At 49.5% G+C, this 18,810-nt stretch overlaps 1 protein-coding gene across 12 annotated transcripts in view; it reads left to right on the top strand.

Moving 5' to 3' along the window:
- The first annotated feature begins 246 nt into the window (after positions 1–246).
- Positions 247–18,810, top strand: part of KHDRBS3 (KH RNA binding domain containing, signal transduction associated 3) — a 204,554-nt gene continuing 185,990 nt past the window's right edge. For 2 of the 12 annotated variants that reach the window (XM_019931968.3, XM_019931971.3), the window contains exon 1: positions 17,003–17,535. In XM_019931968.3, coding sequence (XP_019787527.1) covers positions 17,448–17,535 — 88 coding nt within the window. In that variant the 5' untranslated portion in view covers positions 17,003–17,447. Of the gene's footprint in view, positions 433–2,611; positions 2,749–4,858; positions 5,057–8,006; positions 8,110–16,993; positions 17,536–18,810 lie in introns of those variants that run through there. The other 10 variants (XM_019931972.3, XM_019931975.3, XM_073794788.1 and 7 more) reach the window with 10 other exon arrangements.

An 18,810-nucleotide genomic window follows, 5' to 3' on the forward strand; every position in this document is an offset into this window, starting at 1 on the left:
CGAACAAGTGAAATACCTGTGGGCTTGATAATTAAGTAGGAAAGGTCAGAATTATGGACACTGTATGTTCACTCATTCACTTTTTAGTATGCATTTAAAAACACTGGGACTCGTAGAAAACTTTGATTCCTAGTTCATCCCATAATCCACCCAAAGGTGCATCACTTTTTTTTTTTTTTTTGCAGTACACGGGCCTCTCACTGTTGCAGCCTCTCCCGTTGCGGAGCACAGGCTCCAGATGCGCAGGCTCAGCGGCCATGGCTCACGGGCCCATCCCCTCCGCGGCATGTGGGATCTTCCCGGACCGGGGCACAAACCTGTGTCCCGTGCATCGGCAGGCGGACTCTCAACCACTGCGCCACCAGGGAAGCCCCCAAAGATGCATCACTTTGATGGAGATTTTAAACCTGTAAGAAAATGGGAAAGTAGCTGGTGAGTTTCTTGTCCTGTCTAGCTTGGCGATGGGCCAGAAAGACAAGGCAGCTACTGTTCTTGTTTCTCATCTAATGTTTCAGACAGAGAGAAGGCAGTTTGTTGGAGTCAATTATTTAAACCCTTCTTTCCATTTGCATCCAGGGGAGTTTGCTGCTGGCCCAGTTTGTTACCAAGTAATGAGATGAATTAAATGATCGAGTCAAACATAATGATTACTTCCTTGATGGCTAGAGCCCTGTGTTAGTTTTTTTGTTTTATCCCTCATAGCAGCACACCTGTGTAGGTAGAGCAGGTGCAATACGCCAGTAGAATTTTGTTTGTTCAGCAAACAGAACAAGGCGGAGCCTCAAGTTACACCTCACAGCTCTACCCTCCAGGTGGTAGAGGTGCTGAGGCTCTGATTGTAAACACGCATTGGAAACCTATTAGGTGTCAGACCCTATAACAGACCTGGTTACGACCTTCTCCCTAATTCTCCCAGTGATCCAATGAAGTATTATTATCCCTGTTTTAAGATAAAGACACTGAGCCTACCAGTGTTCGATGATTTGACTTAAGTTTTACCACTGCTGTGAATCAGAGTCAGGACTTGAACCCCAGTCTGTCCAACACTTTTAATCACACCATGAAAAGAAAAGACTTGTTCCCACTTGAATAAATATTTTCTCATCAGCCAGCTGAGCACAGTAGAACCAGATTCAAATTCTATAATTCGCAGCCAGCCAGTCTAGATTGAATTCGGTTCAATAGCGTCATTGTTTGAGCAACTAGAGGGTGTCAGATGCTGTTCCGTGCACTGTGCAGAGGCGAGGAAGACCCTCCTCTGGGGCTGCCATGTGGTCTAGGCAAGCTGGGAGCCCTGGACTCATCCTGAGCCTATAGGTGCTTTGCTGGCTTTGAGTGGGCAAGGTCTGGGCAAGGGTGCTAGAGGAGATTCAGTTTCCATTTCGACCAGGAATGCTGAGATATTTTGATATTTGGGTGGAATGGAGATAAGGATGGAAAGATGTAGGGTTAGGAGAAGGGGAGGAAGAGAGGAAGAAAGGGAGGAAGGCAGGAAAATGTGAGTTACCTCTACCAGGGCATTTCTGTTCAATTTAAAACAAAGCCTTAGCTAGAAAGAATGAAACCACCGTGGTGAAATCTCAGAGAACAGTTAGTGGAAGAAGATGGTATTTGGGGATCTGAGACACACTCCAAAGATAACGAAAATACTCTGATGAGAACTCTGCCTATTTTAAGAATTTCACTGCAGTCAAGTACTAAAGAGAGAGAGAAAAAAAAGAGGGGTCAGATGCATTATGGGAAAAAGCACTTTGTATCAGAAAAATAATGGTGTTGTTATCCTTTCAACAGATCTTTAAATACAGTTTGTCCCTTTGCTTAATTAATTGCAGATTGCAGAGAACTTATTTTGTAACAAGACTTTGTTCTATGAACACTACCATCTAATGAAATATAGATTATTTCAGACTATTTTAGAAAATGTCTTCTGCATATACAGTCTGATTACATAGATATCAGAACAAGCATGGGTTCCCTGGTTATATCTTTCCTTCCCCTAATTTCACCTTTGTGGATCTTCATTCAGTTGTTTTGTGTCTGTACCTGTTAACACAAAGTTAGAGTTAAGTTGTGTAAGAAGAGAACAGTTTCCAGATATTATGAGAAAACATTTTTTAAAAGGAGGGTGGGAATAAACATAATCCCATAATGGAATTACTATGATTGTTTTATTGTCAGTGGTTCATAATAGGATCAGAAAAAAAGGGAAATAGTCAAAGGGTGTCTATCTGAGTGGATTTAATTGAATAAGATCACTGACCGCTAGAGGTGGACAGATCTTAGAAATAACCAAGCCTTATGCTGTGTTTGTGAAGATGAATCAGTTAGGTAAGGGAGGACCATGACTAGTGGAGAAAGCTCAGCTTTGGAAAGAGGAGGCCTGAGTTTTCCCTCATCTCTGTCCCTTGCCTTGTACAACAGTCTTAAACCCTTGGGTCTCTATCTCCCCAACTGTAAAACGAGGACGGGACAAAGTGCTCTCCTTCTAGCCTGTCACTTCCCTAACCACCTGGTTTAAGTGGGTCACCTGCTGTTCTTCATTCAGGGCACTTATCACCATTTGTAATTTCCATATCGATGTGTGAGCTTATTTAATACATGTCTTCCTCAGGGGACGAGCAGAGACCATAACTCGATAAGGATGCAGCCATCTCCCTGGTGCTCCCCAGTGCTCAGCATATGGTACCCATTGATGTACTGAATGGATAAGCGAATGGACAATTGAAAAATGTTCTAATCATTATGGAGGTAGAGACTATAACCTGAATTTCCTGAATAGCTGTTAAAGGAAAAAGAAAAGCAAGCTGTTTTGGCTCACATAGAATCCAATGTTATTAAAATACATGTGGACTTTTTTTTACATAATTGGCTTTCTAGACCTGATATGTAACAAACTATTAAGTAATTTAACACTCTTTTTTACACTCTTAGCTGCTAAAAACACAGAAACTTGATGCTTCTCATAAGTACAGGGGAAAATGCTCTGTATTTGAAGCCCTCCCCACCTCCACCTCCTTGAAAATTTTCTAGATAATACCTAGAGGAATTTTCTAGATAATACCTAGAGGAATTTTTTTTTCTAAATGCTGAAACTGGTTATCCATAAGCAGTATCTTTTCCTTTTGTATTTGAAGCTGCCACATCACAGAACAAATCAGCCTAGTACAAATCTGTTGGATATGAAATGTATGCAGATCGCTTAAGTAGCACACATTAAAAAGTGTTTTTTAACCGATTACATTGGAAAGACTTGCCCCAGACGCATGGCTACAACAGTAATGGGTCATTTGTCTGTTTATCCAGCTCACGTGTACGGAGCAGGAAAACACGGCCCAGGTGGGAGAAGGATGAGTGTTTGGAGGAGGTCGCTCTACAATGTGGAAGCCCCTCACTCTGGGAGCCCAGGGGAGGGACACCTCCCCAGAAAGGGCGTGCTATCCAGAGGACTTCTCGAGGATGAAAGCGAGGAGCCAGCGGAGGGAGGAGGACTGGGAAACAGGAGAAGTGATTCTTTAGAATATAGAACAAGGGCAGGAGGACGTGGCTGTCCCGGATCCCGGAGCACAAACATGAGACAGACAATCTGTCATGGGCTCACGGTCCAAGGGGATAGGGACAAGTAAGTAGACAAGATGAATGCTTTGATGGGGGAGGTCAGAGCCTGGGATGGGCTCTGAAATGGGATGAGAAGTCATGGCCATATGTAGACCGAGGCTCACATCATCAGTTCTGTGGACCACGGAAGGCTTACAATGGACCTCGCAGGACAAGATGTGAACACACAGAGCGAATAATTCTCAGGAGGAGGGCTTCACCATTTAGTTCAACACCTCCAGCAGCTTAGAAGCTAAATGACTTTTGGCCTCAATTTCTGTCTCTGTGAAATAGGAATGATAACACCCTTTGGTAGCTACTCCACAAAAACTAATTTCAACTGCTCCCCCACCTCAATCCGAAGAATCCCCACATTTTGGCCATCTCCTAACCTTCCTGCTCTGAAATGCATCCTGATTCTTATTCCAGAAAATACGGCCTCCTCTGGAAAAGTACTGTTTTAATTCCGAGATTATTCAGACATTACTTCTGGCTGTGAAGAATAGAGCAATTCACACATGCCAGAATCACGGGAATCATTTTTCTCTCCTCGTTCCCCCTCGCCTCTTATCCAACATCATATCCAGACTTGCCAACGTAGCAAATCCCCAGACCCGTGCAATGCACAAAAGGAGATGGAGGAGAACAAGAATGAAAAGGGAGGAAGGAAGGAAAGAGGCGAACTAATCGGGAGTAGGATATCTTGATAGGTGGAGGGAGCCTAAGGACACGGGAGAACACCCTTCCAGAAGGAGGTCTGTCAGGGGGGCAGGGGCTTGGAAAACAGGCTGCGGACGCCTGGGCGACATACTGCTGGACACGCCGCCCATCCTCAGGGCCCCTCTGCCCTGTAAAATGAGGGCAGAGAATAGAATCCCCTCTACCGAGACACCGTGAGGGGTAAAGAGAGCGTTCACAAAAAAGGCCCGGGTTAGGGCAGGTGCTCCACTCATGTGGTAGCTACTGTGATTGTTCTGGATGTGACCGAGTGGTGAGGTGGGAAGGACCCGGGGTTTGCTGGGCTTTGAAGCCTGGCTGACCGGTTGTGTGAATGACCCCAAGGAGGCAACTTTAAATTTTGGAGCATGCCTAGCACCAGGCAGCAGATGCAATCCGGCGTTTACTAAATTGCCTCTGATGCGTAAGCTCTCAGCGTGGTGACTGACGTGAGTTCTTCTTTAAAATCTACCACGCTGACTTTATCTTCTTCATTCCTATTACCTTCATTCTCTTTATTATTGACGTTGTAATTTTCATTTTGCAGATGAGAAGACTGAGCCTCAGGGAAGCGACGAGGCTCTCCTGAGGACACAGGGCTGGAGAGCCACAGAGAAGGCGCTTGAACCACATCTGGGCATCTAGGAGGCCCGCACTGGTTCTGCCTCTGCTGACCCTCAAGGCTGATTCCTTACGTCCTAGCAGTTACCTCTTCAGAGGGGCCTTCCCCGGCCACTCCTCCTACGTAAGTCCCCTGCGTCATTCTTTGTCACGGTGCCGGCTCTTCTCCCTTCAGGGAGCTGATCACAGTCTGCAATTCTGTGTTCCTCTGTTCACGCAATAATAAGATGAATCCATCATTTATGGAAGAAATATTATCCTGATACGATTCTAAGCACTTTTCTTATATTATCTCATTATCTCTCACATTAGTTTTATGAAGCCAGCACTAAGCAATTGACATATGCTATTTTACCTTATTCCATAACAGTGCTGTAAAGGCGACATTAATATTTTCATTGTACAGATAATGGAACTGGGATACGGGGAGGTTAAGTAACTTACTCAAGGTCATAGAGCAGATAAGTAGCATGTCCGTCTCCTCCACTAAACTCTGTGCTTTATGAAGGCAGAGACCCTGTTCCAAAGCCTGAAGCAGACACATAATATACAGTCAGCAAACACGGAGTCAATAAAGAGATGAATACTAAGGAAAAAGAACATAGATGAGTTATTAAGTGGTGAGGAGGCATTTCCTCTCTGCTCAGAAATAGCTGCTTTGTCTCTGACCACACTGAGTCCAGGCACTGGTTTAGGTGCTATAGTCTGGGGAGTGGTGTGTAAGAGTGTGTGCGTGTGTGTGTGCATAATATTAGTTAATCAATCTCAGTATTTCTGTAAGGTAGGTATTTACAGTCAAGGAAACTGAGACTTAGAAAAGTTGTCAGCGGTCTTGACTCTTCAGAAATTAAAAGACTCTTTAATGATAAAAAGAAGGAAAAAAGAAGAAAATTTAAGTCACTTGCTACAGGCTACGACACATCAGGGAGTTGAAAAGCTGGGTTCCAAAGTCTATGTTCTTCCTACTATGCCTCTGAGGCATCAGCCCTTCTTTCATTCAAAGTAGAACAACAGAGCCAGAGCCTTCTTCAGATTAGCACAGGCAAGAAGTATCATTGTGCATTGCTTAGTTAAAAAAAAAGACAAACCCTGCTGTACACTTGGTTTCAAATTTGTTAACACTTAATTAGCTGGTACCATCTGTGAAATTCAGTCTCCCAAACTAGTTCTCTCTCAGACTTTCTCATCGTTTATAGACTTAGAGATACAAAAGGTAGAAGGGGGACTTCCCTGGTGACGCAGTGGTTAAGAATCCGCCTGCCAATGCAGGGGACACGGGTTCGAGCCCTGGTCCCGGAAGATCCCACACGCCACGGAGCAACTAAGCCCATTCGCCACAACTACTGAGCCTGCGCTCTAGAGCCCACGAGTCACAACTGCTGAGCCCGCACGCCATAACTACTGAAGCCGGCGCACCTAGAGCTGGTGCTCTGCAACAAGAGAAGCCGTGGCAATGAGCAGCCTGCGCACAGCAACGAAGAGCAGCCCCCGCTCGCCGCAACTAGAGAAAGTTCGCATGCAGCAACGAAGACCCAGTGTAGCCAAAAAATAAATTAATTTTTAAAAAATCAACTGTTAAAAAAGAAAGGTAGAAGGAAAACTCTTCCATTGACTGAGTAACTATTGTGTAACTGAAGGAATATTGGATATAGGAATTAACATCCCCATTTTACAGATGAGAAAATGGAGGCTCAAAGAAAGATGAAATAACTTGACCAAGTCATACACACAAGGTAGTAAGGGAAGGAGTGAGAATTTCATTTCCTGTCTGCTAAATCTGTTGTTGGTGATCAGGAAGTATTGGCAGAGCTTTGTTTTGTTCACAAGATGAAAAATCAAAGCATTCTCAGGCTGTCGAATGCCAAAGAGTGATGTCAGTGACTTGTATCAATGAATGGACCTCTTGATTTTGCTGACTTAAGCATTTTCTATCTTTTCCCCTGAACAAACACAGTTTTGATTTGCTCTTAGCTCCCAAGGGAGAACAGTGTCTCAGACCAGTACTGATCACAAAGGAAATCAATTGGTCAAAATTTGTTTACAGAACTGAGATTATTCTATTTATTCAAGAAGCCTTTATAAAGCACATACTATGTACCTGGCTCTGTTCTAAGCACTTACAAATATTAAGTAATTTCACCTTCATAACAATCCGAAGAGGTAGGCACTATTGTAATCCCCTTTCTACAAGTGAGGAAACTCAGGCACAGAGATGTCAAGTAACTAATTCAAAGTCACACAGCTAGAGAGGAGCTGGCTCTTTATATTATGGTCTTAACCACTATACTAAACAGCCCTGTACTTGAACTAGGCTTGGATATTTCTTGGGCAGAAGCAGGGAGCAGTGGCTTCTGTATTCATTTTCCTTTTCCTGAAGAACAGGGAGCCACCCCTCATGAAACCTGTCATATACTTTGTTCCTGGTCAGATGCTCTGTTGTATCTAGCCTAACAGGGTAAAGGAGGAAATTCCCACCCTCCCTTTGGAGGAGTCCAGGGAGGGCGCTGTCCATGCTCTCGGTGCTGATCATGTAGGAAGGCTGCGGAAGGGAGCTCAGTATGTATTAAGCGCACAACTGCATCTCAGTGCTTTACTTATAACAGAGTGTTGATGGTAAGAGTCACATGTTGTTCTAATCACTTTTCATGTAATAGCTCATTTAATTCTCACAACAACCTTATACAGTGGGGACAATTTTCCTCTGCAGTGTGGATGAGAAATCTGAGATGCTAAAAGGTTAAGTAACTAGTCCAAGGGCACAGAGTTTTAAATAGCAGAGCTGGGATCTGAATCCAGTCATTCCATTTCCAGAACCTGCACTCTCAGCCCACTGTGCTTCCACAGAGTAGTAAAGGCGTAGGAATCTTGTGTCGTTTCAGCTCATGTTCGTAACTAGCCAGTGAGACAGCTGTTTTTCCTCCCGTGATATGGATTAGAGAGCTTGGTTCAGAGTGGCCTGTTAGCTTGCACTAGGTCACTGGCTAGTGAGTGGGAGAGGCATGGTGTAAAATTCTGGGTAAGGGGCTCTAGACCTTTAACACCATGATGCCTCTCTGCCTCTGGACTCTCAACAGAAACCATGTGTTCACATAACCTGAACGTGGATACCAAACACCTCAAGCAGAAAAGAGAATTAACCGGAGCGCAAATCCAGCAAGTCAGTTCCAGATAGTTAAGGTGAGACCTTTTACTGTAGCACATTGCAAAGTAACTGGGTCCTTCTCCTTCTGCGCGTCTGGATCCATTCTCCACCCCTTTCAACGCAGCTCTCTGCCCTGGGAGGCTGGTATCTAGGGGATGCATCAGTTGGGCTTCCCCAGTCTCTGGCTTCAGTTTGGACTCAGTCGGTGAGGGGCACCTGCAGGACATGAGCGGGTAGAAGACTGAGGTCAAGGTGTGAGGTTCCCTGGCTCCTTCCGGGTCACATCACCGTCTGGCAGGGGTTGTGCTCTCTGTCTGCAGCTGTTGCTCCTACTGCAAGTCTTCTCCTACTTCTACAGCTCTTGCAGGTCTGGGACCTGTCCTCTCTCTTGCCTCCCCAGGCGTAGATTGGCAAGGTTACCCAGACTGCTTAACGCCTCCTTCTTAGCTTCCCTTTGCCCTGCACATACCTTGTAAAGAGCCCCTTTATGAAGCTCTCTTTATGACTCCTTCTGAGAGCACTGTTTGTTTCTTGCCAGGCTTCTAACCAATATACAACATGATAGGGTGGACAAAAGGAAACACAAAACTCACTCTAGCATGGTAAGAGAAAACTCAGAATAATCATTTATTGAGCACTTTCTATGTGGTAAGGGCTGAGCTAAACATTTGGAATGCATTAGCTCATTTCATCCTCACAACTGGACTATTAAGTGGTCCTATTACTGCCCCCATTTTAGGATGAAAGGGAGGCTTAGGATGAAAGGGAGGCTTAGATTTTAAGTAACTCTCCAAGAACAAACAAGGTCATCACGTTGGTGACACTGAGGTTGGTAGTGTATCTTTTCCTGCTCAGCGATGAGCAGGGGTGTGGTGCGGAGTCCGGGGGATAGGAATTCAGCTTCCCAAGAAAGCCCTCCAAGCTGCAGCTGAGCCCACAGAAGCACCTTTAGTGTCCGTGAGAAGGACCCTCAACAGGAACTACACTTGCTTTCCATAAAGTGACCCTCCCGGTTGCTTAAGGCACATTTCCTTCCAACACTCTCTTGAGCTGTAGCATCTGCCTCACCTGCACAAAGGAGTTGTTTTCTGCCCACGCCACCCCTCGTTCTGCCCACCCAGGGAAGCGGCCAGTCCTCCTGCCTTCCCTGCCCTGTCTATCCTGATTCCCTGGACCTTACCCAGCTGCATTCTAAGATGTGATGCAGTAAGGGTATTTCTGTTTTCGTTATTCAGCCAAAAAAAAAAAAAATACACAACTCTATTATTTTCTTTAAGGATTCTTTGTGAGTGCCCCTTGGAGTCTGGTGGCATGAGTAATAATAATTGCAGGTGCCGCTTCGGGTAGAGACTGTCAAATGCCTACCAAATATCCATTGTCCCCCATTCCGTACTGAGGAACTCCACTTTTGTTGGAGGTGCCAATGTGCCCAGGTAAAACACTATGTTTACCAGCTCTGCCCTGTGCAGATAAGGGTGTCCGTGTGTGATACAGTTCTGGTTAATGACACTTAAGCAAAAGCCATTAGTTGGGGCTTCCAAGAAAACTCCTTAACAGCTGAGCAGACTCGACAGGTGATGGTCATTTTCCCTTTAGCCCCTTTGCTCCCCCCCCTTTTCCCTGCCTGGAGTGAGGTCAGATGCCCAGGGTGTCATGGGGATAACCCATCCTGCCATCCTAAGGTGGGTGGAGCAGAAAGACTGAAGGAGCCTGGCTCACTGATGACATTTTGTAGCCATTGCACCAGCCCCGGGCAGCCTATTTTAGGCTTCACGTGGGGTGAGACCAGGACACATCTCTTTGGTTAAGCAGTTGACAGCTGCGTTTTCTATTCCATGCCCCTGAATCCCTTCCTCTGATCTGCACTGCCTGATACCATAGCTACTAGTCACATGTGGCCAACAAGCACATGAATTAAGGCTAGCATTATGAAGAACCAGTGTTAATGTTATTTAATTTTAATTAATTGAATTTGAATTTAAAAATGCAAGCAGTGTTAAATGTTTTTCCATTAAACACAACTCTTCATTAAAATGTAGGACCACGTTTTACTTTAACTGCTGAGAACTCTGCTTCTGGATTGAGATGTGCTGTAGGTGCAAATACACACATTTTCAAAGTATAAAAATTTTTAATGTGAAATATCTCATTAATATTTTAAAAATTATTGATTACATGTTGAAATAGTATTCTGGATATGTATGGTTAAACCATCTTATTAAAATAAATTCCACCTGTCTCTTTTCACTTTGCTAATGTGGCTGCTAGGAAATTTACAGTTATGCCTGTGGCTCATGTTATATTTCTGCTCTATGGCTATTCCATCCATTCTGTGCCCACTGAGTGCCAGCTCTCTGCTAAGCGCTTTACGTACATTTATCTCAAGGAGATCCTAAAGGAACTCTTTGTGACGAGAGGTATTCCCTTCATTTTACAAGTGGGGAAAGAGAGGCTGGAAGAGGCAGCTTTGCCCAGAGCACCCAGCTGACTAAGGGCAGGCCCAAGCCTCTGGTTGCTCAGCTGGTGGCTCCAACCATTACCTGCTCAGGGGTAACTTGCCAGGTCGAACTGGGCATGGATCACTGTGGTTTGTACATCTAAGTTGCTGCAGGTTGGCAGACCTGTTACCAGTGAGTGTGGCTAGGAAGACCAGGAGAAAATTGATTACCAGGATAAGATCTGACAGAGGAAGCTGGAACTTCCCCACATACCAGCTGCCATCTGAGGCTGGATCAAGTCCACCCAGATTGCCTGAGTACACCTGGCACCCTACTCCCCTCCCCTATCAAGAGCAAATAAGAGATTTGGAGGTGTTCCATATCACCCCGGTATAAACCCAGACAGGGTAGCAATGAGGGATGAGATTTGTGGGAAGGCTAGTGCCATGTTACACAGAACCCAAAGAAAAAAATCCAGAGACACTTAGGAAGTCCGCAGACGGGATACTGACAAAAGTCCACATTTGTTTTGAGAAGAGATGTTTTCTCATGTAATTCCATGTACATGAGTACACAACTTCAACTTTATGTCCGTTTTTCTTCCACAGCCATTTTTTGATAAGATTGTCTCTCCATTTTTTAGCTACAGAAAAACACAAACACAAGCTGGCATTTTTATATGAGACCAGGATGTGTTTACTTTTGCAGTGGACTCTAAAAATGTCATCACCCCCTTGGTAGCTGTTTGGACACTAAAGGTACCTTGACACTTCCAAAAATATTTTGTTTTGTGATCATTTTGCCGAACTCAGACGTGCAGTTTTATTGCAAAGTATTCTGCTAATGTGGACGGAATTGTTTTGCGTGTATCTCTATGCATACTGAGAAGAAAGAGTGGGTTAGGAGATGGACATAGATCTTTTTACTACTGTGGCAGTAATGTTTTACATTTAAACAGCGCCTTTCAAATCATGGCATCTTATAAAGTACCAGAGGTCGTGATAACTTGATGCATTGTTGAAATATAGCAAGTGATTTGGCAGTCCAGCATCACATATCACACTTTTGGTCCAGGAAGTAGAGGATAGAGGGCTGCTGTTGCATAGAGGAAAACAATAAAACACATTCCTGTGATGGTTATATCTGGGAATTTTTCAGAGCACTTTTTGGGGTTTTCTCTGCAAATCTTTATTGTTCTCATCAGATCTCAGTAAAACAGGAAGAGAACAGCTGCTATTAGCGCACCTTTTAGAAGCTCAAACATAGAGACAGAGAAAGATTTGGATTTTGAAAAGATTGCCAAGTCAGGCTGTGATGGGGTCAACTACATTGTCCCTGTCCCTTCTTCTCCCTGGCTCCTCTGTCCCCGCCTGACGGTGCCACAGGGCAGCCAGCTGACCCTAGGCATGTCAATTCTTATTTTCCATTACTATTTTCTTGAGTGTTTATCTTCGAAATAGAGAAAGGCTGAGCACAGAGAAACGTCCCTCCTTTAAGCCTTCCTTATTCTCTTGCTCTGTCTCCTATTCTATGTGTCTTCTGCTTTCTCTTTTTTCTTTTTGTTCTCTTCATCTTCTTTTTCTCCCTTTTCCCCTCTCCTTTCCCCTTTTTCTTTACCTCCTATCTTTTTCACTCTCTTTCACCTAAGATCATACTTCTCTGTCCCCTTTGCTGGAAACGAATTAAAATCCTATGTGAGGTTCCCTTTTGGTGGAGACCAGGTTCAACGCGGGGGTTGTCAATCTGGTTCAACACTAACTTTGGGGGGCATGTGCTTTCACACTTAGCCACTAGGGGGGGCCTGCGCAATATCTGTGGTTTTATTAGCTCCTGCAAGAAAGTACCAGGATGGCTCCCTTCCTGGAGAAAGAAGAAAGTGGCTGGACTCTAGCCGCTAGAGGAACTGGATTTTCCATCCACCAACTAGCAAGAGAAGGAAACAGGCTTGTAGAGAACATGGACACAGAGACAGGATAGGACTCTTCAGGTATGTGAGTGACTGGGCTGAAAGGTTTGATCCCATTCATCCTTAGACATGGCTGGAGGGTGTGTGTGTGTGTGTGTGTGTGTGTGTGTGTGTGTGTGTCTGTGTGTCCAATTCTCCACTGAATACTTTTGGGTCACTTAAATGTTCTGAGCAACTGTTTCTTCATCTCTAAAAACTGGTGACTTGTGAGCTAGCAGACCTCTGTGGTTCCTTCTAGTTGTATTTCTATATCTTGAATGCAGGAGGTTATGGAAAGTTGGTTGAATAAAGTAGGAGAGAGCCACCAACAGACTAGCCAGTCCTCGGTGAAGGCGTTCCTGATTTATGGATGGACTTTGAACTTTGCAAAGGCTCCCAACTTTGAAGAGTTTCTCTGTGCCCTACTCCACGTGTGCTAAGCCTTTTCAGTCATTCTCAAGGTTTGAAAATGCATTTCCTGCTGTAGCTGACTGGAGCCGGGATCACAGTGAACATTTGTGGCGCCTTTCTCCCTGACACATGAATGACTGATTTCTAGGTAAGGCTGTGCCATGTTCTGGTGCTTGTCTTACACGACAAACTCATTTATCTCTGGTCGCTGGGAAGCGGTGCTGTTGGGGGACTGCATTTCAGGAGAAGTGGACTTGAACAAGTGTTGAGTACTGGCTGTGAACTGACCGCCCGGCTGGGCGCTGGGGCTGTGGAGGTGAGCAGGCTCCGAGGACAGCGTGGTGGCAAGAGCGGTCCACAGGTGCCCAGAAACTGATGTGTTAAGTGTGAACAGGAGCCCTTGACTGCTTAAATGCTGGCGAAGCGCAGAGGAGTGAGGCCCAAAACGCTTTAAATGCCATCAGTGCATATGACAAGCTTAATGCTTCAGTTGAAACCTCACAGAATCCTGGGAGGTTGGTATTTCCTCTCCCTGTGCTCAGAGACATCAAGTAGTTGGCTCAAGGTCACACAGCGAGTAAGCAGGAGAACCGGGGGCCAAATCGAGATCCCTCAGGCCAGTCAGATTTGGACACCATCACCCATGGCCCTGCCGGGTCTCGTGGTAACTGGGATAGGATTCACCTTTTTTAAACAAAAGGAATAGGAAGCTTGTAGTGTGAGCAGCAATTCAGTACAAACATGACAGTGACCTCACAGACTCTCTTCACGTTTGTTATCCTCTGATGACATGGAGTTTCTTTGGCTGTGTCTGACCCACTGCTGTTAGTGTCACAGAGGCCAGGGAAGTGTTGGCCATCTTTCTCCAGAGGTGGGCGTGGTGGTGGAGAGGGTGACAGGCGGGGACTCTGGCACACGCTGCCATGTGGTGGCTGGCTGGAGATGGAGGGACTTGCTGTGGGAGCAGTGCAGTGCCTGAGATGGCCTAGTGTCACCTGGCGAGGTTGATTTGGGAAGTGCCCCTCTGTCTCTGACGCCGAGAGGTTGTCTCCTGACTTGTGGATGTGAGGAGAAAGGGCAGCTGGAGTTTCTTACTGCAGCTTTGGGCCTACGGTCCAGGGCAGACACAAACCATGCAGATGGAGTAAGTGGCCCAGTGCCTCTGGCTTGAAGCGGCTTTGGAGAAGCCTGTTTTGTGCACGGCTAGTCCTTTGTACCCAGAGTGGTGCGTGCACCAAGCCTGTGCCCAGCGAGTCCTGGTGTGCGCCTGGAGAGATCTCTGTCTGGCCCAGCAGTCATTAGACCTGACTTGGAGCATTACCTATAGTTGCTTGAAGAAAATCCACGACCTTTCCCAAGACCTGATTTTCTCATCTTCAAAGGGATCAGAGGGTTAGTGCCTGCAGGATGGCCATCTCAGGAAGACCAGCAGAGTCTGGTCAGTAAGGCGTGGAGGTGCCCCACAGCCAACAGCTTGGCCAGGTTGGTGGCTGGGGATCATTTCATGAGCATGTCACAAAGACATTTGTCTCCCTTCTCCCTGGAGAGCCCCACGTGGATACTTGCGGTGCTGGGCACCTGCCCTCTTGGAAGGTTCTGTGAGAAGGAGGGGCCGGAGCAGAAGATTCAGTGCTTTGCTGTCAGCTTCCCAGTGTACAGCCCTCCTCCCCAGCTGCTGGCGAGACATGTCTGCCAACTATTTGGATGCGGGAGGGGTGGGGTGTCCCAGACTGCTACCTGGGAGGGCAGGACAGGGAGGGCAGGCAGAGGAGGCTTTGGAGTCCCATGGGCCTGGGATCCCTTGCTGACAGTGGTGGCACTTAAGCAAGGTATTAAACTGCTCTAAGCCTCGGTTTCCTCATTTGTAAGTGCTGATAAACAGTATCTTCCCTACAGGGTGTTGAGAGAACTGAAAGTAGTGGGTACAAAGCCCCTGGCCTCCCACCTAGCACATAGTAAATGCTTAATAAAAACAGCAACTACTCCAGGGCTGGACTGTCACTGGGGCAGAAGGCTGGAATGGAAAGGAGGGTCTTAGACAAAGTGGTGAGGGGAGCAGCTGAGCATCTGGTCCCCTTTACGGATCCCAGACTCTCTCCTTCTTCCTTCCTCCCTCGAAAAGTGGCTGCCAGGGAATCACACCCTAGAATGTAAATCCTGTGTTGTAAGGCATGGAAGCCAAAGGTCTGTGCATTCCACTCTAGTGTTAAAGGAGAAAACATTTCCCCTCAGACCCTTCCAACTGCCCTCCAGGACTGCCGGCGTAAGTTGGGTTTTGGAGAGGTGGGCTCCGAAGCTCAGACAGGTTATTTGACTGAGGGTGCACAGTGGGTCCTGGAAGATCTGGGACTGCAGAGTGTCTGCCCAGCTACACTCTGGGCTCCTGGTCCGAAACAGAGACGTGTGGTCCCAGGTCCTTCATTCAGTCTGCTGGGGCGATGCAAGTGCCCCCAGGAGCTAAAGCTGGTTCAGAAAACCCAGAGAGCAGCCATGCATAGGGGAAAAACTCGACGAAGAACGACTAAGCACTTTCTATGTGCTGGAGACTGGGGATTTCACTGAGAGTTGATACGCTTAATCCTCACAATTCTCTTAGAAAATAGGTTCTATTATCATTTCCACTTTACAGATGAGGAAATCAAGAGGTGAAGTAACTTGCCCAAGATAACACAGCTAGTGAGCAGCTAAGCCATGATTCTAAATGCAGGCTGTCTGGGCCCAGAGGCCACACATTTAACTGTTGCACCTGACTGGCTCTTGCAAGTTTAGCCCAAAGAAAGACCTGAAGAAGATTCTTACCGGGGACTCTGAAATGGCACCGCACCTGGAGCCAGGCCTGTGTAGGGGTGGAGCTTAAGAATGAGGGAAGTTCGGCTGGGACTTAGGGGCAGCTTAGAGGTCCTTGATTTCCACTCCCAGCATCTTTGGGTGTAGAGCTGCCTCTGTTTATATCAGGAGTACAGGAGGTTGCCTAGGGGGCTGGGAGGAAGATTCACTCCCGGAGGAGTGTCACTCCCGGAGGAGTGGCATGCCCATGGCTTATTCCTTCATCAGATATTTCTGGTGCCTCTCCATCTGTCCTAGTGCACTAAGCGCTGGGAACTTTCCCCATAAAACAAAACTCTAGCCCTGTCCCTGAGATGCTCGTGGTCTGATGGAAACAGAGTTACAGCTCTCTGTGAGCGAGGCTTGATCAGCGCTGGTGGGACACAGAACAGTAACCAGCTTTGCTGGGGAAGTCCGGGAAGGCTGTCCAGGGACAGTGACATTGAGGTCAGGACTTGAAGTGGGGATTTGGTGAGGCAAAGGCAGGACAGATGCGGAGTCTTTGGCCTGCTGGGGGACACTGACTCTACACGGGAAATCTGAAAACGGCCTGATGGAGGATTTATCGGGGATGGGGGTCGGGGCGTGTATGGACGGAGGACATCAGTACCCACGTGTGTCCAGGGGACGGGCCTGGGGCGCAGCTCCCTCCTCCGCATCTGGGCACAGTAGGTTTCTGCGCGAAGAGAATGACAACCCGGCGGCAAGTCGGGATGACAAGGCCGACCTGAAGGGCACACGCTTTTATGTAATCGACCTCGGTACCGAGGGTCTCGGGGGTCGGCGCTGAGCGCGGGAGGCGCCGAGGGAGGACGGCGTGCCCAAGTTATTTCCTAGCACATAGTAGGGCACAGCAACGCGAGATAAGTTAGGGAGCTTAAAGAGCAGGGCGGCTTGCCCCTTCGCCTTTCCCCAGAGCCCGCTGCGCCGAGCGCGGACGCTGCTCGGCGTCCTCTCTCCCCGCCCGGCCCCTGACCCGACCCGGGGGCCGAGCGCGCAGCCCTCCTCCCGGAATCCCTCGCTGGGTGACCTTGGGCGAGCCGCTTCACCTCTCTGGGCCTCAGTTTCCCGGTCTTTGCGTCTGGCCACGCGGTAGCCGAGCCGTGGGGCTCCCCGCGCGTCCCGCGGGCCGTGGGAGAGCGCGGGGCGAGCGGGAGGCGGCGGGACGCCCCTCCCCGGCCCGTCCGCGCAGCCGGGAGCGGCCCCCCCTGGCGGCGCGCCGCGGCGGGCGGCGGGGCGCGGGCGCAACGCGCAGGCGCGGCGGGCGGGGCCGCGGAAGGCGGGGCGGGGCGCTCGGCGGGGCAGCTCGGAGAACGCGGGGCGGCGCGCGGCGTGCGGGTGGCGGCTGAGCCGGCGCTGGCGCTGGCGCCGGCTGGCGGGGTTCGCCCGGGACTGCCTCAGGCTCGCAGAGTGTGCCGCCGGCCCGGCAGGAGGGCCCGCCTGACCGCGCCGGCCCGTGGCGGGAGCTCGGGGACCGCGTCCGGGAGGCAGTGGCCGCCAGCGCGGGGCAGTCGGCGGCCACCCCCTGGGGACCGGGGCTGCGCGGCCGCTTCCCGCCTCGCGGCGCCGCCGTCGCCGCCGGCGCCGCCGCCGCCGCCGCCAGGCCGACCGCCCGGCTTGGCTCCGCCGCGCCCCGGCCGCGGCGTCCGGCCCGGGTTCCGCGCCGCTAGGGCGCGGGCGGGGTCAGGGGTTGCGTGGCCGGCGCTGCTCGCCCGCCTCGAGTCCGCGTCCCGGGCCCTGGCGGCCGGCGAGCATGGAGGAGAAGTACCTGCCGGAGCTGATGGCGGAGAAGGACTCCCTGGACCCCTCCTTCACGCACGCCCTGCGGCTGGTGAACCAAGGTAGGGGCGCGCGCCGGCCCGCGGCCGTTGGAGACCCGGGAGCGGCGGGCCAGGGGGCCGGGGACCGGGAGGGTCGGGACCGGCGGGCAAGGCGGGAGCGTGGGGCTGGCTGGCCGTCGCCCTTGGGGCGACTGGAGGGGACCCAGGTCGCAACCTGGGGGCGTTCGGGTAGGGACCTGGGAGCGTACCGGACACCTGGGGAGCGCCGAGGTGTGTGTGCATGTTGGGGAGACTCGGGAAGGAAGGAGGCTGAGGCGTTTGGCTGGGACTTGAAGGAAACCTTTGGGGCCTCGAGGTACCCAAGGGAAACTTATGAGTGGGGGACGGTGAACATCTGGGGGCTTCGTCAGGGCGGGGTTGAATGATCTCATTGGAGGGAGAGAGTGGGGCGGGGGACTCGGGGAACTAGTGCGTTTGGCTTGTCTGGAGGGAAGGAACTGGAGCAAGCTGGAGGGAAATGGAAGGATTTGAGGGGATCGAATGCAGAAGAGGTGAAGGGAGCAGGTGCTTGGATTGTTGGTGAAGTTTGAGGACCTTTGGAGGAGGTTTGGGGTCAGACCTCAAGCACTTTGGAGGAACAGGGCCAGCGGTCCCAGTGGCAGAGACCCGTCTCCTGTCGCATCCCCTCTTTGTCCCGGGTCCAGGCTCTAGCCGCCCTCCCTGGGGGTGGGCAGCTCATGCCAAGCCTTGCAGGCTGGCCCTCGAGGGCCATTAGGGGAGAAGAGGCCCACACGGGAGCCCGCTTCTTGGCTTGCCTGTCCTCTCTTTGGGAGGCTCTGGCTGGGCCGCCCTCCTTGGGGGCTGGCTGGGGATTCGGAACGCCGGCCGCGGAACCTCTGCTGCCTGTGCCATCTTAGCACTACTCCGGCCAGCTCAGGGTGTGAGCAGCCCTGGGGAATGCAGGCCACGGGGTACAGGGGGTGCAGGGGGTACAGGAGGCGTGCGGGCCCAGGACAGTGTTCCCAGGCTTGTTCCTCCTCAGGTTTCCGGAGTAATCTTCTGGGATGGACGGTAAATTAAGCCTGCCTTCCCGGGACCAGCCCTTTATTCCTCCTGGATCTGGAATACGTGTCTCAGAGAAAGCTGGGTTTGGGAGCCGCTGGTCTGCTGTTTCTCTGGGTGATGGCAGAAACATTATCTGGTCGGATCTGTTACCTTTTGCCTGAATCACTCACTGTGCCTTGACAGTCTGTGCTTCCTGACTTAGGCGGGTCTGCTGGTCTTAATGCTGGCCCTGGCTCTTTTATTGTTGGAAGTGAAAGATGAGGCAGACAT

Source organism: Tursiops truncatus, chromosome 17 (assembly GCF_011762595.2).
Source record: "Tursiops truncatus isolate mTurTru1 chromosome 17, mTurTru1.mat.Y, whole genome shotgun sequence".
NCBI classification, from domain to species: Eukaryota; Metazoa; Chordata; class Mammalia; order Artiodactyla; family Delphinidae; genus Tursiops; species Tursiops truncatus.